We start from the raw sequence: 25,480 nt of genomic DNA, 5'->3' as shown, positions 1-25,480 counted from the left end.
ATAATTGTATAATATTATTTGTAGAGTATTGATTTTTAAATGGGCTTTTGTGTCAGACAACATGAAAGATGCCTTTGTTATATTTGTAGGTCATTCATAAATATTATAGCAACATGCAGCCCTTTTTTGATCGAATGGGCTTTATTTTTATTTATTTTTCTTATTACTTATATTTCTCAACATATTCACTTCTCTCTTCCCTCCAAGAGCCATCCCATATAATTAAGAATAAAAAAAATGTTTAAATCAGTTTGCTGAAAGTAGTCAACAATAGCCATGTATGAAATTATTTTCATTGTTCCACTTCCATGGATCATTACCTCCATAAAGAAAATGGAACTTGTATTTTAATATATCTTCTTGAAGGTCAAAATTAGTGATTATTCAACATACTAATTTTTATTGTTTTGTTATAGCTATTCCTCCATTTGCATAGTAGTTAATATAATGGATAGAGTTCTGTGTAAAGGGCTACAACTGAGCAGATGCAAGGTAACCTAGCACTTGAAGCTAATTACCAATTGGACAATTCTCTATTGACAAGTTTGGAGGATGTGCTGGCTGGATCGGTGGATGTGGACAAAGAAGGGGAAGTAAGATATTTGGCGGTAGAGAGAGAGAAGAAGGAGGCGGAGAGATTTTTATACCTAATCCCCTGAGAGCGACCCCAAAAGAACAAAATGAAAGACTGTTGCTTATCCTGACTCTGGCTGATTCTATGGTATCCAGGGAAACAACAGTTCTGGACCTCAAGTTGGAAGACTTCTCTTCTTGAGTTACAATCTCACCTCAGACATTTATAAGCTATGTGATCCTAGGCATGTCACTTAACCCTGTTTGTCTTAGTTTCCTCATCTGTAAAATGAGTTGCAGAAAGAAATGGTAAACCACTCCAGTATCTTTGCCAAGAAAACCCCAGATGAAGTCACAAAGAATCAAATATGACTGGAATGACAAAACAATAACAACATCATTGTATATGTTATTTCCTGGTTCTTGTTACTTCACTTTACATCAACTTATATAGGTTTTTCCAAGCTTTCATCATTTTGATAATTTCTTGTGGTATAGTAATACCTATTACATTCACAAACCACAATTTGTTTTTTTAATTGCTGGGTATTTACTTTGTTTTCAGTTCTTTAGTACCACAAAAGTGATGCTGTTACTATTTGGTTATATAAGACCATTCTTTTTCATAATTGACCTTCTTGGGATGTCTGTTTAACCACAAGATCTCCAAAACAAAGTATATGGATATTTTAGTCATTTTTTAACACAATTCTACATTTCTTTCTGGAATGACTAGATCATGATTCTGCCAACAGTGTATCAGTGTTTTAGTCTTTCCACAACTGTTTAGCCTTGATTATTTCCATCTTTTGTCATCTCTGCTAATTTGTTGAGTGCATGTTAAAATATAATAATTATTTTGATTTTAATTTCTCTTAGTAACTAGGAATAATATTTCATATGGTTGTTAATAGTCCAAAGTCATTTTGGAAAGTTTTAATCAAAACCTTTTGTTATCTATTGGGAAACCACTTTGTTCTTATAATTTGTATTAGTTTAGTTTTTAAGCAAATAGCACAATTCCTGGCATGTGATAAGCACTTAATAAATGCTTGTTGATTTATTAATTGTTCCTTATGTATCTTTGTTATAGAGTCTTGTTAAAGATATTTGATGTGAATATTTTTAATTGGTCACTTTTCTAGTTGTGTTGATTTTATTTTTGCAAAAATTTTTTAAATTACATAAGCAAAATGATCTATTTTCTCTTTTGTGATAGCCTCTATCCCTTACTTCTTCACCTAGTCATAGTTGCAAAATTTATCTTATTTGAATTGCTTCTAATTCTTTTATGGTGTAACCATTAATATTCAGTTCACATATCTATTTTTAGTTGAATATTGGCATATGGTGTAAGATACTGTTTCAACATGCATTTTAAAAGCTTAGAATTGCTGAAGACACTAAATTTCCTAAATGCAGTCTAGCTTACTCTTTTATTCAATTGTAAGCTCTATGTATTGTCTATCTGCAGTGCTTGTCCAAGATAAATGTACTGATGTATTAACTCAATAGGTTGCCCATCCAAATATATGTTAGAGTATGGACAATATAAATTCCTTATCCTTTGAGATTTTCCATCATGGCCAACCTTTTCTGCATAGCCATAGCTCTCATGTTAAAAGTGCTGTAATATACAGGACATTGGTGCAATAAGCACTAATTTTTTCATGCTAAAATATTAGCATCTAGAAGACATTGCTACCTACAAGGAATTTTTCTCCCATTTGAACTCTACTTAGGACATTCTCAATGGCAGTGATATATGCTTCTGGGAAGTCTTTCTCTGATTTATGCCTTGCTTGCTTGATCTATTAGAGAAATAGATGAGAAGACTCATCTTCCTGAATTCAAAATTTACTTCAAACACTTACTTGCTGTGTGACCTTGGATAAGACACTTAAGCATGTTTCCCTAAATTTCCTCATCTGTAAAGGAAGCTGGAGAAGGAAAGGGCAAGCTATTTCAGTATCTTTGCCAAGAAAACTCCAAATGGGGAAATGAAGACTTGGATATACCTCAAATTACTGAAAAAAAGCAACACAGAGATGTAGCATACATAATTTGTTTAATATATGTGTATATTTAAAATGTATAGACATCAGGGAAATATATGTATATGTAAAAATATATTTATTAAAGCTGTGACTTATGCCCAAATCCTGAAAATAGTCGAAGTTTGAATGTTATAGAATGTACTACCAAGAAGCTGAGTCTCCAGCCTCCAATTATTATCCCTGTTTTCAAATATCACCCTTTTCTAACATGTTATAATACAACATTGACATGTAGGGATTACAGCCCCATAACTCCAATGTGAGAAAGGAAGAAATTAGGGAGTAGAAATGACAGGAATATATTCTAGTGAAGACAAAGTAATTAATGAGACCACAATGCCAAACATATAGGAAATATAATTCAAGGTTTATCATTCTTTAGGACACCTGACCATTTTTCTTCAACTTCTGCCCTTAGAGCATGTTCAAGGAATGAAAGTATTTGAATTGGACCTCTTAGAACTCAAATGTCCTCATGTGGTTTCTCACCTCTTAATAGTCAATCAGTCAACAAGCATTTATTAAACACCTACTGTGTTCCGGGCACTGTGCTGAACACTAAGGATACAAAGAAAGGTGAATCAAGAACATAAAAAGACTTGGGTGAAGAAACATAAGAGTTCATACTCTTTCTTTGAATTGTTTCTATCCTGCTGAAGTCTTTTTAATCTAAATATTTCCATAACACCCATGGACTTCAATCTATATAGAGTAGTTAGGCTATGAAGGATGCTAATCTTTCATGGTATATAAATTACAAACAGAAGATAAATCTCAGAACAGAAAGCCCAGAGGCTGCCCAGGCAGCCAGACAGTTGGGGAGGGGATTCCAGCTGTGCTTATTGTTCATGTTTTAGCTGCTGTATTCCCCATCTCCTACACTGCAGGAGGGGCCCTAAATTGGAATTCAAGAAAGAAAACTGCTGTGGCCCTACCTCTGCCTCCCCAAGGCATATGTAGTTCACTGGGAAGAAGGATGATAAAAGCTTTCCAATTCTCTATTCCCACTATTCCCCTTCACCCACCCACACCCAATGCCAAACAGAAAAACACACACAAAAGTAAAGCCTTTATGCCAGGATTGTTTGGTTTTCAGAGCAGGGAGATGAAGTAGTAACCTAGGTCAGCACCCCATAGTTTTTCAACAGTGGCATTTGTTGTTACTCTTTGGGAATAAAATATAGTCACAGTAGGTGGGTGGAAAACTTGTCTAGGAATTACTATTGTTCTTCATACATGATCCCCACCCCCATCCCATCATCTCATTCAATCAACAATAAGTTCTTTGTAAATTTATCACATGGAAAGCAGAGTCAGCATAGTGTATTGGACAGAGGACCAGCTTCAAAATCAGTTAGACCTGGATTCAATACCCATCTCTGACACATGCCAACTGTGTAACCTTAGGTAAGTCTTCCAATGCCCAAGGCAACTGTCTAAGAAAATAGGTTGCAGAACTGTTAGAAATATGCATTAATTGAGGGATTTCCTTATCTGATGCTTAATGCACAAATGAAGTCACAAATCAGGATTTAAAAAAAATGTGTGGAACATAGTGCTACATACTGGGAATACAAGGTGCAATTCTGTAAATAAAAAAACACATTCTAATTCTATTAAGAGATTCATATAGGAATTTGCAGTGAGTTGATACTTTTAAAAAAAAATGTCCCACCACTATTTATAAGACAAGGTGATATAGAAAATAGAGCACTGGATTTACAATGAGGAATCCAGATTTGGATTCTGCCTTGGATCCTTAACTATGTTACTGTAGGCAAGGCTCTTAACTGTTCTAATTCTTGGTTTCTTCATCTATAAAAATAGGATAATGCTGATATTTATTTTAAAGAGTTTTAAAGAGGATCAACTGAGACATTGCATGTAATGTGCTTTGCCAATGTGAGCTATTATTATACCTTTGTTGATAATTATTGAAAACTCCTTGGATAAAAGGGTTGGGAGAAAGTCTCAGAGGCTCCAACCCAACTAGAAAGATTCTCTTTACTCACCACATCTTGACAAATATTTCCCCTTATATTTCTGTGTAATATTATATACTTGTCTTACTTTCTATATCTGTTAACATTTGTTTAGGTGTTTGAATCCTCTTTCTGAATTTTTTTTATCATTCATCTTAGTTTGGAAACCCCCTGCAGGCTAGGATATTTTATGTAGTACTTCATGCAGACAAGTACTTAATACTTCCAAATTGAAAATCAGTAGGGATTAAAAAATTAAGGGAATTCAACTGAACAAGTTATTATTGCCTGTGTCATTCATAGCTGAAAGCAAGTTTTTTTTATGTTTCCTTTTGCATATTTCTTCTTCCCTTCCCCATGTAGATATTCATATCTTTTCTTTCTTTCTTTTTTTTATAACTTAGGAAGGCCTAGACTTTTGGACAACTATTTTTTATCACTCAAATCCAGTTAAGCAGGAGACATTGAATCTAATCCTTTTATGAATAGGAAGACTTTCAATAATATTACTAACACATTGTCATCTACTCCTTACTCAAATACCTTCAAAAATGAGGAAACTACTATCTCTCAAGGCAGGCTATTCCACTATTGTACAGCTCCCTTAGGAGAGTCTAAATCTACCTCTCTTTAGGACTTATTGTTCTTGCTCCCAAGTACACAATTAGAAGTCAAATAGAACAATTTTAATCCCCCTTCCATTTGATTTTTCCTTTAAATACTTAAAGACAAATATTATACAATCCCTAAGAGTAATTAAGCCTTAGAAGATTGGGGGGACTTGCTCAAGATAACTCAGCTATTCAGTGTCATAGTAAGAACTCAAAGCCAGGTCTTCCACTAGAATGTAAGCTTCTTGAAAAAAGGGACTATGTCAAACTTGTCATTGGATCCATACAGCCAAGCATTGTGGCTGGCACATAGGTACTTAATAAAGGCTAGTTATTGATTGAGTCCAAGTTAAGAGTTCTCTGGTCCTCTATTCTTGTGTATCCTTTTCCACATCTCTCAGACTTAGTTTTCATTGACCCGTTCTTGCCTTGGTCAAATTTGCTACAGTGAATTGCTCCCATTGAATAATATGAGAAGGAGTTTGCTATGGGAGAATATTGAGAGTAGGCATAGTTGTACAGGGCTTTCCAAACCATTTCTCCTTTATCTTCCCCAATGATCCTCAGGGAAAGGACAGCCAAGGTAGAAATACACCCAAGAAAACCCTGTAGGAATTAGGTAATATCTCCCAGGGTACAAAACAGGCACATTCCTAGGAGCTGGATCTAGAAGGGAATCTATGGGAAGAATGCTATTATTTGGAATCAGAGCACCTATGTTTGAATCCTGACTCTGTTATTTGTTACATTATGATCTTACATCAAAGCCTGGATAGCTTTTCTGGACTCAGTTTCCTCATCTTTAAAATAAAAGCATTAGAGGAAAGACCTGACAAAGTGGTGAACTAAGAAGAAATAGTACAGCTCATCCACTTTCCTGCCCCATCCTGATAACTACTTCATACTGACCTAGAAAAGGACCAGACTGAGTTAGAACTAGAGAAGTGAAAGATTATAAAAATAAAAATATTCTCTCTTCCATTAGACTTGAGAGCTAGAATGGTTTTTGCCTTTTTATTTTTTTGTATCTTAGCAATGTGTGGCATATTATACGCTTTTAATAAATGCTAATTGATTGACTGACAAGGAGATAGGGTTGGGGAAGTAGGTAACACTCAAGCCTTACTTTCTTCTGAACTAGTCAGAGGTGGTGTGTGTTTTGTGTTTGTACATAATTAAATGAAAAAATATCTTTCTTTAAACAAGAAAATAAGAGCAAATAGAGAAAAAGCCAGAAGGGAAAAATAAGAGGGAAGGATATTCAGGAAAGTAATCATCATAAGCAGAAAAAAATAACCATAAAGTGTTAGGATTACTGGGTGAGAACTCAGGTTTTCTGGACGGTTACAAGGTGAGAACTCAGGTTGACTTGATAGAGGGGGCAGCTCATTGGCTGGGGTGGTTCTTCCCAGAAGCCCTTGCATTATCCCACGCCCATTCTCTGGGAGAATAAAAGAGAGGACTCTCAGAGAAAGAAGAAGACTCTCTGCATTACATCAGGCCTGACGGGGCTCTCTGCAGGAAGGGAAGTCACTTCTAAGGACAAGAGTTAACAGCAACTGCCTGGAGACAACGGTTCATTACAGGAAGAAGAATCTGTCGGAGAGATTTGAGTAGAAGACACAGCAGATCTCTTCCCAGAGAGCGATCCAGCAGCTTCTGGAGACGACAGCTCGCTACAATAAAGAATGGAATACCTGGAAAGATTTAAAAGAAAAAAAAGGAAATAGCATGTGATTGGGCTCTGAGTTTTAAAAAGACAAGGGGGTCAGAGGAGTGGAAGCAGATTGGATCAAGCACTAATATTAAGCACATTTCTCATTACTACCCAATCCTTCTTTATAAAGAGAAGGAAGAAATCAACAGGAAGAAAAATAAAGCAGAATAGGTTGGAGGGAAATATTCAATTAGTGATACTAACTTTGAAAATGAATGGAATTAAGAGGATAGTAGAATGGATTAGAAAGAAGAATGTAATAAAATATTATTTGCAAAAAATATACTTGTAGCATAAAGGTTCACGTAGTGTTAAAATGAGAAGCTAGAGAAAACTCTACTATATTTATGCTAAAGTAAAAAAGCCATAGGTAGAAATTTTGATTTCAGAAAAGTAGATTTGATTAAAAGATAAATAAGAAAGCTATAGTATCCTGAAAGATATTGCTGAGGTTGAGAAAGGGAACCCGAAATTTTGGCATCACAGACTGGTATCTGGAGGTGTCTCAAAAGAATTTATAGGCTTGAACTCATTTCCTGGTCAAAGGCAAAGTTTATTGTAATTGTTATGCTATTACAAGCAGACTAAATTCCAAGAGAATTTACCAAAGTGCTAAGAGAGAAAAGACACCTTTATCCAGCTTTCTATCACTGACATGCTAATTTTGTGGTCCAGAACTTGGTTCTCATTGACCAACAGACTATCACTATTGCTTCAGGAGTTTGGTCATTGGAACTATCCTAAGGCCAGAAGCTGTCTGACTGAGGAGTGATCTATTCAGAATCAGACAGATTGTTATTCTTAGATTGGGTGTAGGAATTTTTGAGGCAGATTTCAAAGTCAGAAGATTTAGGATTACTGACTTATTGTTAGAACAGAAGCCTCCTCAAAATCATTGCTGTCTTCCCTAGAAGTTATATTACATCAGTATCATTAGCAATTAATATTAAACATGTTAATTAAATGGCATAGCATCTAAATACTTAAAAGAAAAGCTAAATGAGTTATAGGAAGAAATAGATAATAAAGCTGTAATAATGGGGGACCTTGATAGCCATTTTAAAGATAGCCAAACCTAATAAAAACATAAACAAAAAAAAAGAAATTAAGTTTATGAATAGAATTTTTGAAATGTTAGATATGATAAATATCTTGCAATTACCAAATAACACTAGAATGGAATATACATATTTCTCAGATACTCATGACACTTTGACAAAACCTAACCAACCATTAATAAGGACATGAAAACATTACAGACAAATTTAAAAACAGAAATATTAAGCATATCTTTTGCTGATTACATTGTAATAAAAAGTTATAGTCCATAAAAAGCTACTGAAGAAATAATTTAAAATTACATACATACCCAACTCAAAGGAAATAATCTTTTGTCTATGAAGATATTTTTGAGAAGGATCTTTAGGCAATATTCTTTAAATTGAGCTAGGTACATTCATTCTGCCTTTGTATAGAACTTATTTTGAAAGTCATAGCATTTTAGAGTTCAGAGAATCTTAGAGAATATCCAGTTCATTTTCTTTTTGCAAATGAAGACTGGGGCACACAGAGAAAGCAAGTGAGCTGACCAAGAGATAGGGCTTAGGTATTCTACCTCAAAATGTTCTTGCCATCTCCCAACTTTTAGTCTGACTGCTTAGTACATATTACTATATGTACTATATGTACTAACTATATCTTCTGTATGGACAATATATTATTTCCAATTGTTTTTATTCAACACGTATTTGGGTGCTTTTCAAATATAAGGGCAATCATCAGATACTTATATGTCGCTGAAAAGGATAACATGGAGATACTGGTCTTTTCGATGTATATCTTATTTCTTGAAATAACAGGAAACAATATTTGACAAAGCCATAAATAGAACAAGGCTTTATCTAAGAGCATCAAAATTGATTGGATATTGATATTACTTGTAGTGCTTCAGCAGCATAGAAACAAATGTGTTTAGCATTATTATTAGTTAAATTAGGAAACCAAAATTAAACTTTCTTCTTCCTCCACAGTAAGATACTTTGGACAGATCACTGATGACTTTGAACACAGCAGTTTCAAATTTCAAGACAAATTTCAAAGGGTTGAGAAGTGAGAGAAAAGAAAGTATAGACTGATGTTTGAGAAATGAAGGAAAGACAAAGAATGGTAGCTTGAGGGAATAAGGGCTAATAAAATCATTTTCTTTTGAAGATGGGAAGATTAAGAGCTGTTTGTAGAAAAGATGTAAGTACAAAAGGAGAGACTGAAGATGAGAAAAGAGGAGGTTATTGAAGTATAATAAAGGTAGAAGGGGGGAAAATCAAGAGTATATATAGACTGAATATGGATCACAACACAGTATTTTTATCTTTTTGTTGTTTGCTTGCTTTTTGTTTCTTTTTCATTTTTTTCCTTTTTGATTTGATTTTATGTGCAGCATGATAATTGTGGAAATATATATAGAAGAATTGCACATATTTAATATATATTGGATTACTGTTATCTGGGGTGTTGGGGGAACAGAAGTAGAAAGAAGGTTTTAGAAGGATGACTGCTGAAAACTATCTTTGTATATATTTTGAAAATAAAAAGCTATTATTTAAAAAAGAATATATGTAGAGGAGTTTACCTTGGCAAGAAGAGCCACTTCTTTGTCAGAAACTGGAACAATGGAGAAGAGAGCAGAAGATAATGTTAAGGAGTTTTGAAATGAAGAGAATGGGAAAAGCTCATCAAGTGGCCCTCTTTTTTCAATAAAGAAGCAAGATTCTCAACTGAGAGGGAGGCAGAGGGAGGATGAGAGTGAGAGATAATGTCAAGGGATTTGGGAATTAAGAAAAGAAAGGTGAAGTCTACAATAAATAGCCTAATATTTATTTTTAATTCTACAGAGACTGTAGTATTCCATGGCTTGCAACCACACAATAAAATGTGAGCTTTTGATAATAATAATCATCATGAATTCTTTTCACTATCACAGTCTTTAGCTCCTTTCTTTCTCAATTTCTCATCTCTCTTAAACCAAGGGTCCTGAGAGATCACTAAGGGAAAATGCAATGCTACTGAGATGACTTAAGCTTGGGAATTAGGAAGGCCTGGTAATGCTATTTGTGACTGAGTCATGACCCCATTGGTGCTTCAATTTTTTTTTCTATTTGAACAGTGGAGACTTCAGTACTTACCCCCTTCCCTACACTCCCACAACCTGCAGTGAGCCATCTTCAATGAGTCCTGTAGAGTACTATTTTGTTTTCCATATGCAGAAGTCTGTAAGTAGTAAGGGCTATTAAAAGATCACTGTCAAAATTTGTGAAACTAATTATGTAATTTTTGGTTACTAGGTTCTTGAATCCTTAAAAAGATCAGTTCCCCAGCTGACTTGCCAGTTTAGAAACACTGGGAAATGAAGCCTGAACTGCTTAGGGAAAGAGCTTTGCTAACTATGGGCAAGTTGCCCCAGAAAGAAATTTTGGAGAACTATTAGGATTTATAATTTAGCTCCATGAAATAAAGTGAAGGATGAGGGGAAACAAAGATTCTTTGAATTAGGGTTGAGCTTGGAATTCTTGGAAAAACTCCTCTGGGAGTGATAAACCCCCTTAAGATCTTGAAAGGCATAGAATGTCCTTCAGCTATTCCAGCCAAATTAAATTAATCATTTTGTTCCCTTCTTGCCCTCATCCATGTTGTCTCACTTTCCTGGAATGAATCTTTTATACTTCCTTTACACCAATCTCCTCCTCTTCTTAGTAAAATGGATCTCTTTGTTTCAATTCAGTTGTCAACCTCTCTGTGAATTATGTCCTTAGGCCTACCTTACCCAGAGAAAAGTAACCATTCAACATCCAACAAACATTTGTTAGGTACTTACTAAGTGCCAAACATTGTGAGTAGGCATTCAGGATGAAAAGACAAAAGCAAACGACTTTTGTCTTCAAGAAACTTATATTCTAATATGGGGAAACAATATATATATATGTGTGTGTGTGTGTGTGTGCATATGTATGCAGAAATATGAAATAAATGCAGAATAATTTCTTGAGAGAGAAAGCTTATATCACCAGAGAGATGAAGATAAGGTTCTTGTGGCATATTATTTCATATTATCCCCCTTCATGTACCCTATGTTCCAATCAGATTGACCTACTTGCTGCTTCTTGTACAGGTCATTCCCTCTCATGTTCCCATGACTTCCATATTTGGAATATAGGCCTTCCTAATCTCACCCTCTTGGAACCTCTGGCTACTTTCAAGTCATCTCAACAATGTGAAACAGTACTCCAAGGTCTATATAAAACTGCCTTTGACCCAGCAATATCACTACTAGGTCTGTATCCCAAAGAGATTTTTAAAAAGGAAAAGAACTGAAAGGTAGAATCTGGGTCCTTCAAAAACCATTCTTCATAAATCCATTGCTCATAGTTAATATTTTCATTGTTAGGAAATAATGCATGTTAAAGCTGTCTCCAACAACTTCAAGTCATAGTCATTTAATTATATTTGTAGAGTAGAGGTACGAATGGAGGAGGCAATGTCTCTCTTTGTCTCAATTCAGTTGCCAACCTCTCTGTGAAATATGATCACAAAAAGATCAAAAACTATTCTTAATAATGCAAGTAAGAAATCATATGCTTTCATTTGCCTTCAGACTCCATAAGTTCTTTCTCTGAAGGTGGATAGCATTTTTCATAGGTCCTTTGAAATTACTTTGGGTCTTTATATTGTTGAGAATATCTAAGTCAGTCAAAGCTTATCATTATATAATATTGCCAATTACTGTGTACTCTCCTGGTTCTGTTTGCCTCATTTTACAGCAGTTATATAAGCCTTTCCAGGTTTTTCTGAAAGGGTTCTACTTATCATTTCTTGTGGCATAATAGTATCTATCACAATCATATACTATATCATATACTATAACTTGTTCAGCCATTTCTCAGTTGATGGATATCATTTCAATTTCCAATTCTTTGTCACTACAAAAAGAGCTGCTATAAATATTTTTATCCACACCAGTTCTTTTCCTTTTTAAAAAAAAAATCTCTTTGGGATATAGACCCAAATGGTCAAATGCAGTTTTGTGCAATCCTCTGAGTAATATTTCATATTGTTGAAGTCGACTTGAAAAAAGTCAGAAGTTCCAATAGGCTGAGATTAGAAGGGCCTATATTCCAAATATGGAAGTAATGGGAACATGAGAGAGAATATCCTGCACATGAAGCAGCAAGAAGATCAATTTGACTGGAACACAGGGTACATGAAGAAAGATAATATGAAATAAAACTAAGAGGTAGGCTGCCACCAGATTGTGAACATTTGAGAAAAAAACAAAGAGAGGAGCTTGATTTTTGAAGTAATAAGGAGCCAAGGAAACTTCTTGAGTAATACCTGCACTTTAGGAATATCATTTTGGTGGCTGTATGGAGGATGGATTGGAGGAAGAAAAAATAATGAGTGGAGAGACCAGTTAAGAGGTCATTACAATAGTCTAGGAAAGATGTGATATAGGTATGAAATTTTATTAAATTTAAAGTGAACAGAATTAAATTAACTGAACATCTCTATATTTCAGTTTCCTCACATATAAATTGAGAGGATGTGACTAGATAACCTTTAATATTCCTTTTAGTTATAAATTCATGATTCTTTGATTTTATGAATTGAAACATAAAATTCTAGAGTTGACAAGATATTAAGGATTCTAATCTGATTTAACATCTTCAGTTTATTTTTACAGATGAGGAGTCTGAGGATGAGAGAGGTTAAATAATTGGTCATAGGGCCAATTAGTAGCAGAGAGGGACTAGAATCCAAGCTTTCTGATTCCCATTTCAATATCTTTCTAACACATCACTTTTCTCTGTATGTCAACAGAACTTGAATCTTGTTCCCATACATGTTTTCCATGTCCTAGAAAAGTTGAGTTATGTGAAGTCAGATGGCCATTCATATGCTGTCCAGCGTGAAGGGTTTGGAGGGATGGAACCTCAAAGGAATTAATTAGGCAAAATCTGGAGCAAACAGATGGTACATCCTGAAAGCAAGCGTCTTTACTCCCAGTACCATTATTGTTGCTTCTAAATAAAATCAATAATTCCTGGAAAGACTCTCTGAACACTCATTTTACCTATGAGCTATAAAATCAAAGACAATCATTCTTTAGAACATAAGAAAAATGTTACAAAGAATAAAACTCTTGCTTCCTCCACTCAAATATGCCCTACAAATATAATTAAATGACTATGAACTCATTCAAGTTGTTGGAGACTGCGTTAACCTACATTGTTTCACAACAATGAAAATCTTAATTATGGACAATGGATTTATGAGGAACAGTTTTTGAGGGACCCAGATTGCATTTTTCTCTCAATCATTTGTTCCCTTTCATGCTTGAACTCCTTGAGAAAATTATCTTCTTTCTCATTCTCTTCTAAAGTCTCTGCAGTCTGGCCTTTTACCTCATAGTTCAAATCAAACAAAAATTACCAATAATCTCATAATTTTGAAATTTAATGGACTTTCTCAGTCCTCATCTTTCTTAACCTCTCACACTGTTAATCACCCTATTCTTAATACTCTCTTCTTTTTTAGGTTTTTGTGACATGGCTCTTTCTTAGTTCTCCTCCTATCTATTTTGCCACTCCTCAATCTCTTTTACTGGGTTTTCATTTGGGTTGAGCCTACTAACATACTAACTATTGCTATTCCTCAAAACTCTATTCTTGACCCTCTTTTCTTTTTCCCTCTATAGTATTTCACTTGATGATCTTACCAGCTTTCATGGATTTAATTATCATCTCTATGTAGATGATTCTCCAGTCTATTTTTCCAACTCTAATCTCTCTCCTGACTTCCAGACTTGCTTCTTAATGGACTGCTTATTGGATATCTCAAATCTTATAAACTAAAATCATTATCTTTCCTCCAAACCTTCCCTTATTCCTCACTTTTCTGTTACTGTTGAGGCATCATGATCCTACCAGACATCCAGGTTCAAAACCTTGATGTTATTCTTGACTCTCTACTTCTCTCATCACCATTCCCCATATCCAATCTGTCATCAAGTCCTATCAGTCTTACTTTTATGATATCTCTTGTAACAGTCCCTTCTCTCCACTGCCACCACCCTAGTACAGACTCTCATCACCTCATACCTAGATCACTGCAAGAGTCTTCCAAGTCGTCTCCACACCTCAAGCTTCTTCCCACTATAATCCATCTTTTACTAACCAAAGTAATCTTCCTAAAGTGTTAGTCTGACCATGTCATCTCCTCCTATTCAAATAAATTCATCAACTCTATATCATCTATAATATCAAGTATAAAATTTTTTATTTGACTTTTAAAGCTGTTTATAACTTGTTCTCTTTTTACCTTTCCAGTGTTCTTACATTTCACTACCTGCCATGAAATCTAAAATCCAAAATCATTTGTTGTTGTTCGATCATTTCAGTCATGTCCATGCTCTGACACCATTTGAGTTTTGTTGGCAAAGATACAGGAATAGTTTGCTGTTTTCTTTTTTCAAATCATTTTACAGATGAGAAACTGAGGCCAACAGAGTTAAGAGGCTTGTGCATCATAAAACAGTTAGTAAATATCTAAAACTGAATTTGAACTTAGGAAATGAATCTTCCTGACTTATTCCCAGCACTCTATCCAATGTGCCACATAGCTGCCCCCCAGGGATATTGCTTTTTTATTATTTCTTACACAAAACACTCCACCACCTGATTCCACTTATATTCACTGGTTATTCCCTTTGTCTAGAATACTGACCCTCCTGGTTTCTATGTCCCATTTTCCCTGGCTTCTTTTAAGTGTCACCTAAAAATACCACCTTCTACAAGAACTCTTTCATAGTCACTGCCTTGCTCAATAAATTCAAGTGGCTCCTGATTACCTATAGGACCAAAGACAAACTTTTCTGCTTGTCATTTAAAATCTCCAAGCTATCTTTCATAGTTATTACATATTACTCTGCTTCTGACTCTATAATCCAGCTCAACTGGCCTTTTGGCTATATCTTATATGTGGTATTCCATTTTTGTACCAACTATTGTTTATGTTTTGGGGCTAGGAGAGGGGCACTCCTTCTCCCCCACCTCTTAGAATCCTTAATTTCCTTTAAAGTCCAGCTCCAGTTCACAAATGAAGCCTTTCCTAATCCTCTTAGCTTCTAGCATCTCTTCTCCCCAAATTGTCTTTATCATTTTACATGTTTTCCTCCAATTTCCATACTAGCAGCAGTAGCAACAGACTATATAAGCTCTTAAAGAGCAGAGACACTGCTGCTTTTGTGCCTCCAGCACTGCAGACAGTGACTAGTACAAAGTAAGTATTTTGCTATCCCAGTTTTACAGATAAAGAAAAATGAGGCTGGGAGATTTGGTGACTAATCATGGTTATACAAATAGGAAGGTTTCAAATTCAGATCTTCTCGACTTTAAGTCTAAAATGCTATTATTTCACCATGAAGTTATACAAGAGACAAGTCTCTATAAGGAAGTTCCAGAAAAATATGACAAAATTCATAGTTGATTAATCTATCAAGAATTATTAAAAAGGGACCTAAAACTAGTGTATGGGGTCTTTTTGCTAAGCTAGGAGGATATTGTAATGCTAGATAGAAACCATGCTATTCAACAAACTGTTCCTCTGGACCACTGCCTGAAACTGAAGCCTGGGCTAACTAAAGAGGTCCTTGGTTTGACCTCATGTGCCAACTTTAAGTTCCTCTCTTCTGTATGTTATTCTGAGGACTCTCGGTTAGATTTCAATTCTTGACCTGACTTGCTTCAGGGAAGGTGAAGAAAATTTGTGTCCTCTTTTATTGAGCACAGCTTGATAAAGCAGTCTCATTCACATAAATTTCATTTGTATTTCTCTGTTTCCTTGTTCTCATAGTTCAATGCATCTAATATTTTGTAACATTATTATAGGTTTTAGAGCTGTGTAAAATCTTAGAAATAAAATCTGCTTTCAAAGAAAACAGAGATCTGAAAAGTTAAATGACTTGATCATGGTCACACAGATAATAGATACCAAAGTATAATCCCAAACTTTTTTGACTACAAATCCATTGTTTTCCCCACAACTGTACCATATTGGCAGGCATGTTTGTGATTCCTGAACCTACAGTGATATGAAGAGATAAAATAACTGCTCAGGTTGAAAAAACAGTTAAGATTTTCCCACTTCCAGTCTTGACCATCAATGAGGAGAATAAGCTATCCAGGGAACATATATTATGATATTCAAGAAACTAATTTTTAGATTTATTAGAATCTAAGCCACCTTTCAGCCAAAAAATGGCATTAACAAGTCAGATGGTAAAGCTGTGACTAACAGGAGAGTGTCTACTGAACCACAAGATTGTTCTCCAGTCCTGCCAGTCAGAAACTTGTCAGTGTATTACCACCACTATCTCCGAAGTTTATCTTATGTTGTTTTTATACATATTTATTATATTTTTCATTAAGTGAAACCTTTTTGATCTTCTCAACCCCCATCCCATTGAAAAAAGAAAAAATAAGTTTCTTACAATAAATATGCATAATCAAGTAAAATAAATTGCCTCATTACCTGTGCTCAAAAAATGTGCCTTATTTTATCCATGAGTCTGTCATCTTTGTGTGAGGAGGTAGTATCATGCTTTCTTAGTCCTCCAGAATTCTGCATTGATCATAGTTTGTGATGCTTTCAAAGTTGCTGTTTTAAAAAGTGTTGTTGTTATTGGAAAAATTATTCTCCAAATCTGTTCATTTAACTCTTTATCATATTTATAAGTAATACATTTATAAAATGTATTTATCATTTATAAAAGTCTTTAAAACTGTGCATTTTTATAATATTGATGCATGAATTGTTAGTAATTGATAATATGAATTGTTCTTCTGATTCTGCCTTCTTAATTCTGTAGCAGTTCACAAGTTTTTCCATACTTCTTTGAAAACACCCATTTCCTCATTTCACAATAGCACACAGTAGTGCCCAATAGTATTCTAACACATTCATATTCAAATTTTCAATTCAATTAGCATTTATTAAGTGCCTAACATATACTAGGTACTTCGTAAGTGCTGGGATTATAAAAAGAGACAAAAGACAATTCCTTTCCTCAAAAAGTTTACAATCACATAAAACATTTGATTTAATCAGTAATTCTATATATTGTTTTCCTGCTTTTGCTTTCCTTGTTCTACTATATTAATTTATGAATCTTTCCATGTTCTTCTAAATTTTTTATATTTGCCATGTTTTTTGAATTATGCAATGATATTCTATTATGTTCACATGCTACTATTTATTTAATCATTCCACAATCTATAGTAACTTACTTTTCCTCTTATTCTCTATACCACAAAAACTATTATTATTAATATTTTTCTTTTTACTAATACTGGTTTTAGAGAAGTATGGATTCAGTATAAATAACATAAAGAACACTCATGGTCCTGCGCTTTCTGACCTCTAGTCCCTTCCAATACCAAAATTCTATTATTTTAAATTTTATTCATCCTCAAGACTAATGATAATCAGAAAGATTGGCAGCAAACTGACAAGCAGTTGGTGCTGCATGCTTCCACTGTGTTTAAGCTGTGCCTCTTAAAGTCCTGGGGGAAGGACAAGTGAAAAGGACAGGATGGGACAGTTGTAGCGTATCCAAATAGGTCTCTTTACCACTCCCTCTTCTGACTACAAATTTTTATTAAATTTATACTATCCAACCACTTCATTTTATTATTTCTATTTATAATTTTTGTATATGTCATATACCTTCTATTGGATTGCAAGCTCCTTGATGGCAGGGCCCATAGCCTATTCATCTCTATGTCCCCTCCAATGAACAGTGAACATTGTTGATGTGACCATAAAAGAAATGATGAATTAGTGTTTTTATGAAGCTTTAAGACTTATAGCACATTTCTTCCCCCACCTACCCAATTACCTTGTAAGGTAGGTAACTTAAGTACTTGGTTCAAATGCCTTTTTCTGTACACTAGCTGTGTGATCATGGGCAAGTCCCATAGTATCTACAACCTTCGGTTTCCTCATCTATAAATATTTTTAAAATAATAGTAGTATCTCTACTCTAAATGAGATAATATATGCCAAGTTCTTTGCAACCCTTAAAGTGTTATGTGGAGATCAATTATCGTTAGTATGATTCTATCTATAATATTATCTGAACTCTGTCTGCAGAGATATGCTCTTTAAATGGAAGGAGTTGTTATTAAATGTAAATTTTGCCCTCTGCTTTTTTTCTAATTTTTTCTTCCCTATCTGTATATTATGGTTTAGGCACAGCTATCTCAAGCATTGAATGGTGTTTCTGATAAAGCAAAGGAAGCTAAAGAGTTCCTAGTTCAGCTCAAGAACATACTTCAGCAGATTCAGGTAAGGATATCCTTGGGACCATTTGAGGATGACTCCATTCAAACCATCTCCTAGGAGAAAAATTATAAAGTGATCAGTCAGGAATAGCATAACAAGTTCATTTTTGAGGATTGTATTAGTCATAAAATTAAGCTCCAGTGTTGACCTTTGTAAATATGATAAAAGCAAGACAGTGAAAATTAGCTGACAGCTAAGAAAAGAAAGGAAATTTATTTAAATAAAAACTAATGTCTCCCTCTTCCCAAAGTCTACAATACTGAACTACAACTACATACAGAATCTAAGGGAAGGTATACTTAAACTTAGATCACAAAAGGAATAACTCACAGATTTTGGAAGTCCTTTTCTCACTTTTATGGGGTCCTCATGAGGTTCCCTTTGAAACATCAATATATAAGTATGGTATGATATAATTTTTCTGCTGGGCTTCTTATAGATCTTTTAATTTGTTTTTCTCCTGAATCCAATCTGTTCTTGTGTTTTGATGTAGACACTGCCAATATTTGTTTGAACACTGCCCAGAAGATACCAATGAAAAGTCCAAACATTCTGACTTCTGAAGTTCCCAAGTTTCTTCTCTAATCAAAATGGGGAGTGGGTGGGAGACCAAGGCTGAAGATAAGCACTCTCTTCCCTATCAAGTTATTCTTTTTCAGGGACTTGGTTGAAGATGTCTAATACCAAACTGCTAGACACTCAATTTCTTGATTCCAGACTAGCTAGATAACTTTATGTAAACCCCATAGAATATGACTAAGTCTCTCAATAAACCCAAATAGACTTCTTGTCACACTTAGTTGAAATGTTTTTTTATTGAATGAATTTTCAATGGATATTTACCTTCTGATTGCTTATCTCACGATGTATTCTTACCTGATAATCAAGGATAAATGAGGTGAGCTGACTGACTCAATAACTACCCCTCCTAAGATTATACACACACACATACACAAATACATACATACAGAGAGAGAGAGAGAGAGAAGGGACTTTAGAAACTATCTAGTCCAAACTTTTTATATTATAGATGAAAAGACTTAGAACCTGAGAGAAACTTGCCCAAAGTCACTTGCCCAAACTTGCACAAAGCATCAGAGACAAGATTTGAGCATAAGTCCTCTAACTTCAGAGATAGTGTTCTTTTCCCTATACTATGCTTCATGTGTATGTATGTTTATATTTTGAATATAGTATATGCACAATGAGAAGCTATATGACATGATGGATGGAGGTCCAGCATACAGTTCAGGAACACGTGGGTCCAAGTCCTGCCTCTGATACATATTGGCTGTATGAACATGTGCAAGTCACTTAACCTTATAGCATTCAAGGAAACTCTCTTAGACTATAATTTACACTCAGTCACCAATCTACAACAGTGGAAGTAGTTTCCATAATATAGTTCCCTACAGCCATGAAATGAGAGGTTCAAATAAACAAAAAGCACACTAATTATTCACACTTAAAGGATAGTTTAATATGTTTTGTTATATATCACATGCATAATGTAATGTTTTGTATTTATATGTTTATATAAAGCACTTTCCTTAAGAGTGGTTAAGCAGCTTAACCAGATCACATATCTAGTAAGGGATTTTTTTAAGGTCAAGAGGCTGGTGAGTTCATTGATCTTTTCACTATATCACAGCTTCCTCCAACATATTTGTATCATGTTTATGTAATTAGATCTTGAATCTTGCTAAGCATTAATCCATCAAGCTTTCACAAAGGAATAAACTGTGGGACAACTGAGTTGTTGGAGATTCATTAAAGACTAGTCCTCTTTAATAAGCTGAAGTAGGTAGTCATGAAGTGTTTCAGACTATAGGTTAAAAAGGAGGATGAGGAGGAAATACAAAGAAATAAAATAGTCAGAATCCACTTAGATGCTGAAGATACAGGGGTATAATGGAATTGAGAGAGATAAAACCTTATAATAACAGCATTACATTTTAACCTTTCTGCTTGTTAAATCTTAATTTCCTCCAGGAAAATGGGCTGGACTATGAGGCTTGCCTGGTTGCTCAGTGTGATGCCCTGGTTGATGCTTTAACTCGACAAAAAGCCAAATTACTCACCAAGGTCACTAAAGAGCGGGAACACAAATTGAAGGTGAGTGACTGGAGGTCTGTTTCCTTGGAAGTTGTCATCTAGAAATAATCTATCTTTCAGTACCCATTCACAGTCTCTAGGGAATAGAGTTTTAATGTTCTTTGTTATTGTTTCAGTTAAGTCCACCTCTTGATAACCCCATTTTGTTTTTTCGTGGCAAAGATGCTAGAGTGGTTTGCCATTACTTTCTTCAATTAAATGTTCTTAGCTAATAGAAAATATCACATTAACCACTTGCTCTTTCTACAGAACATTCATACGACTATACTAGAGACAAATCTTTCCCCTTTTAGAGCCGACATGCTTTAGGCTCATGTCATCTAGGAAGCTTTCATCTATTGTCAAACTTATCTGCCTCACTATAGTCTTAAAAATATATACAAAATTCCAACTATTTTTTGCAGTTACTGTACTTACATGTGATTCTATTAATTACCTAGAAGTCTATCATCTTGACTATTTAATTCAAGCTCTTTGAGAGTGTGATCTGACACTGCTTTTAAAGTGTATAGATTTATGGTGGAGACTCCCTTAGGATACAAAGGAGCCAGGGACACATTGGGAATATTTTTACTTTGTTAGCTCCTAACATCCAATGAGGAAACATGGGATAGTATATGTACATGAGACTGCAACTGACTTCCCACTCATATCCATACTCATATATCATATCATATTACAGAATCCACATAATATTACAGAATGAAGTTTTATCAAAAGAAGAAAAATATGTAAGAGAAATCTTGAAAGATATATGCAAAGATACAAGTATGAGGCTATTCTGACAAAGTCTTTTTCTTATAAGTTCGACTTTGACTGTTTAGTTAGTTGAGTTCTTGAGTTCTTGACTGAGTTCTATGTTTGGTTTTCCTATGTGACCATGGTCTAGTTCAGGAGTTCTCAAACTATGGCCCACAGGCCAGATGCGGCCCCCTGAGGAGGTTTATGCGGCCCACACCGGGTTATGGCAAATGGGCTTGAGGGGCAGAGACAGAGTGAAAGTTTTTGTTTTTACTATAGTCTGGCCCTCCAACCAGGAAGGTATATTTGAGTACCTAATCTAAGATCATTGGGGAATGATTCAACATTGTTTCCTACCATAGATGGCATGCAGAATTCAGGTACAAAGAGAGAAGACCTCCAAGCAGATCTCCCCACTTATTTTTTTTTAATTTACTAATTATTACTGTCCCTACTTCAACCTTTGTTTTGTGGTTGTTCGATCATTTCAATCATGTCCTCCTCCTTGTGACTCCATTTGATATTTTCTTGGCAAATATACTAGAATAGTTTGCTATTTACTTCTCCAGATGAGGAAACTGAGGCAGAGTTAAGTGACTTGCCCAGGGTCATACTGCTAATAAATGTCTAAGGCCAGATTTTAACCCAGGAAGATGAGCCTTCCTGACTTCAGATCCAGCATTCTATCCACTTTGCCACCTGGTTGCCGCTGACCTTTTATTTAATTTTCTTCAAAAGGCAGAAAGTCATGATGATGCCCCACTAGGAACTCTTCTCTTCTTTTCAGGTGGTTTGGGACCAGATCAATCATTGTACATTAAAGTTACGCCAGTCAACAGGCCTAATGGAGTACTGCCTAGAGGTGATCAAAGAAAATGACCCTTCTGGGTTTTTACAGGTGAGTGTCTTCATCATGTCTTTGCTGGGGGAAAGAAAATGTTTTTTGTCTTTTCTGCTAACACTGTCCCCATGAATATTTTGTTTAAAAATAAAACCCTTTCCCATAGATTTGAAATTATGTTGATTTTGTTTTGCTTGCTATTAGGAGAACATTAAATTATAACATTGTAGAGGTACTATGTAAATGCTCATTCCCTTCTCTCTCTTCATAATGGTGGAAAGAACACTAGCCTAGAAATTCAATGAACTGGGTACTTGATTTGACTCTTCTGATAAGTAGTGAGTCTATGAAAGTTATTCAACCTCTATGAGCTTCAGTTTTCTTGACAAAAGGGGTTATTGGATTGAAAGAGTTTTAAGTTTCCTCCCAGCTCTGACACAGTATGATTCTACATTTTTGTGTTTTAGTAACCATACTACTATTTTTTTTACCTAATCCCCTATAGAAAAGTCAAGGATCAGGGTAAAGTGACCTCTGTAAAGCAAGTTGGACATAGTCCAGTGATGTCAGGATGTCAAGGTGTCCACTGATGGCAAGTCAATGCTGTTATTTCTTCTCACATTCAATAGTGTACAAGACAGAACAAATTACCAGTTGTCCTTTGAGTAATCCAATCTTAGAATTTGATTCCCAGCACAGTAGACTAGCTCAGAATTATATAATTTCTGGAATACAATAGTGATGCAGATGTAAGTTTAACCCTCTTTCTGTAGAAAGAATAATTAATTACCTAGATTACTCCCTATGCAGAGACAACTGAAAGTTCATAAGAGCTACTAATGCTTTATCCATGTTCCCAGGAACCAAAGATTCCTGGAATCTTATTCTGGCCTTAGGAAGATTCTCCCTTTTCTTGGCAAAGAGATAGATTAGGGCTGTAGAATAAGACATTTTAAGAGATGGCCATGTCTTTAATTGTTTTTCATGGCTATTTTTATTTTCAAGGAAAGACTTCTATAGAAAAGGGATGGCAATAAGGATGTAAAAAGAAAATGGCATAAGTTAAACATTTTAAAGTGCACAGAAGAACAGAACAAGAATTTCTAAAAGAACACAATACCTAGTACTCACTAGCAAATCAATAAATTCATGTTTATTGATTTTTTTTGACAAACAGGACAACTGTATTACTACCAAACAAAATTTAATACATACTTTAAAAAAGAAATTATAATAGAAATTCATAATTTCACATAAAATTCTGGGTTTTGTTTTTTGTATGTTGAAATGTTTCTATTCATTGGTAATTATGTTCCTAATTTTAAAAAAAGAAGTTAACATTCACTCTTTTGGTAGAGAGCAGAGGAAGATGTAAAATGGATAATTTCAATTATACTAAATAAAAAGATTTTGTACAATAAAACAAATGTCATCAATATCAGTAGTAACTCAATGTTTGTTTTCTTTTGCTCTTAAAAATCTACTTGACAAAACATTTTTGTTCAAAAAATTGAAATAAGGATTATCCTTTTTATTAAAATTTTTTTAAATTTCACAGTAAGATTTACTGCAAAGTTCTTTTAAATACCAAATTTTACACCTCACATTTAATTCAATTTTCAAAATAGTTTTTTGCAAAATAATAACAAATAATTTTTGCAAAATAGTTAACATTTATGTAATACTTTAGGGTTTGCGATGAGCTATATATATAGATATAGATATAGATATATAATTTGATCCTCACCACAACTATGTGAGGTGGATTCTATTATTATCCCAGTTTTATAGATGAAGAAACTGAGGCATATTGGATTAATTAATTTATCCAAGATCACACAGTTGGTAAATATTTGAAGTAGCATTTGAACTCAAATACAACAGTCTTTCCATTGTACCACCTGGATGCCATATTTTCTTACAAGATTCCATGCTTCTGCCTCTCTCCTCTTTCTTCTCTGTTTCTGTGCATCTCTATCTCAATCTTTCTCTGTCTCTGTCTCTGTCTGTCTCTCTCACTCTCTACATTTGTCTATTTCTGTCTTCATCTCTCTCTGTCTTTCTATTTCTGAAGTATCTTGGGTGTGTAAGCCTAAACAAATTGTTTAATGCCTTCCTCTCCTGCAACCCTAAACTCTATAAATAATCCTGTTGTTGCAATTTTCCATTTATCCTTTTCTTTGAAGATTCATAGCCCAAACTTAATGGTTTCTTTAAGATTTCAGATGCCCTGATCAAGCGTGTCCAGGTGTCTCAAGAGCAGTGGGTCAAGGGAGCTTTGGAGCCCAAGGTGTCTGCAGAGTTCGATTTGACCTTGGACAGTGAGCCTCTGCTGCAAGCTATCCATCAGCTGGACTTCATCCAGATGAAATGTAGGGGTGAGCTTTGGTTGAACATATGTTCAATGTTTCTTTTAATGAACATTTCTTCTATAGCAGCACTATAAATGATATTCAAATCAATAATAGTGACCACACTCAGTTTTCTTAGGTCCAAGGTCTTCTGCTTAAAAAAAAAAAAAAAAAAATATGGGGTGGAGGTGCTGAGGAATAGGAAAATGCTAATAGATTCAATCAGGACAAAAGACCTTTTCCAAGGAGAGTTTGACTGGGTTAATAAGCAAAGAAGAATGCCTTACTAGAGCTGCCATAAGCAAATAAATCATGAATCCCCAACTGAAAAACCTGAATCTGAGCTGAAGTTATTGTTTCAGTCAATCAACTTCCCAATGAAGTAGCTTTAATTTATTTGAATCATGTATTTTCATAAAAACAAGAACAATTTAACAGAACGTGGGAGGGAATTAAAATATATTCTCAATCATACTTGAAGGGATCACATTCCTATCCCTGATTCTAACATATTCTGATACTTAAAATCAAGCCTGAGGCAGCTTAGTTCTGAGAAAGGGACTGAGCAGAGATGATGCAGATGCTATCTCTGGGAAAATGATGCTAATCCCCAGAATCAGCTGATCTAGAAGCACAAGATCTGCACAAGGTTAGACAGACTGGGTTGTCAGACTAGAGAATGATTCTTTGGATCACTTTCTATTTGAGAAAAGGGGCTTGTCAGATGCCTCCCATCTCTGTAGAGGAAGGATACTCTAGGAATCTGATAAAACTCCAAAAAAGCAAGATAGGTTTGCTCCCAGATAGTCTCAGGGGAAACTGTTTGATTGATAGGAAGTCATTCTGACCATAATCATATTTTGGAGGAGAGCTTCAGGGTCTCTAGTTCTCTCAGGACAAGGGTCTAGCAGGTCCTATTCTGGGAGGTAGAAAATGAGTTTTAGACTCGGGAGGGGGCTCCCTATCCAGCTCCAGAGCAGCCTCAGGATAAGTGGAAGACTAGAAATTAGTCCCCTAACCACAATCTATCACCATTGATCCTGACTGAATTTGCCTTGGCCACCAGAATTCCTAGTTATGACTGCTATTTCTATATTT

At 34.9% G+C, this 25,480-nt stretch overlaps 1 protein-coding gene across 3 annotated transcripts in view; it reads left to right on the top strand.

The window, feature by feature from the left end:
- The window catches only part of TRIM67 (tripartite motif containing 67), a 77,342-nt gene that overhangs the window by 21,463 nt on the left and 30,399 nt on the right, over positions 1-25,480 (top strand). For 2 of the 3 annotated variants that reach the window (XM_074262344.1, XM_074262346.1), the window contains exons 2-5: positions 18,242-18,337; positions 20,327-20,449; positions 21,978-22,088; positions 24,250-24,403. In XM_074262344.1, coding sequence (XP_074118445.1) covers positions 18,242-18,337; positions 20,327-20,449; positions 21,978-22,088; positions 24,250-24,403 — 484 coding nt within the window. Of the gene's footprint in view, positions 1-18,241; positions 18,338-20,326; positions 20,450-21,977; positions 22,089-24,249; positions 24,410-25,480 lie in introns of all 3 variants that reach the window. The other variant, XM_074262345.1, reaches the window with a different exon arrangement.

This window comes from Sminthopsis crassicaudata, chromosome 4, assembly GCF_048593235.1.
Source record: "Sminthopsis crassicaudata isolate SCR6 chromosome 4, ASM4859323v1, whole genome shotgun sequence".
Lineage (NCBI taxonomy): Eukaryota > Metazoa > Chordata > Mammalia > Dasyuromorphia > Dasyuridae > Sminthopsis > Sminthopsis crassicaudata.
Note: the sequence above shows the minus strand (reverse complement) of the source record. Positions and strands in the feature narration are given on the sequence as shown.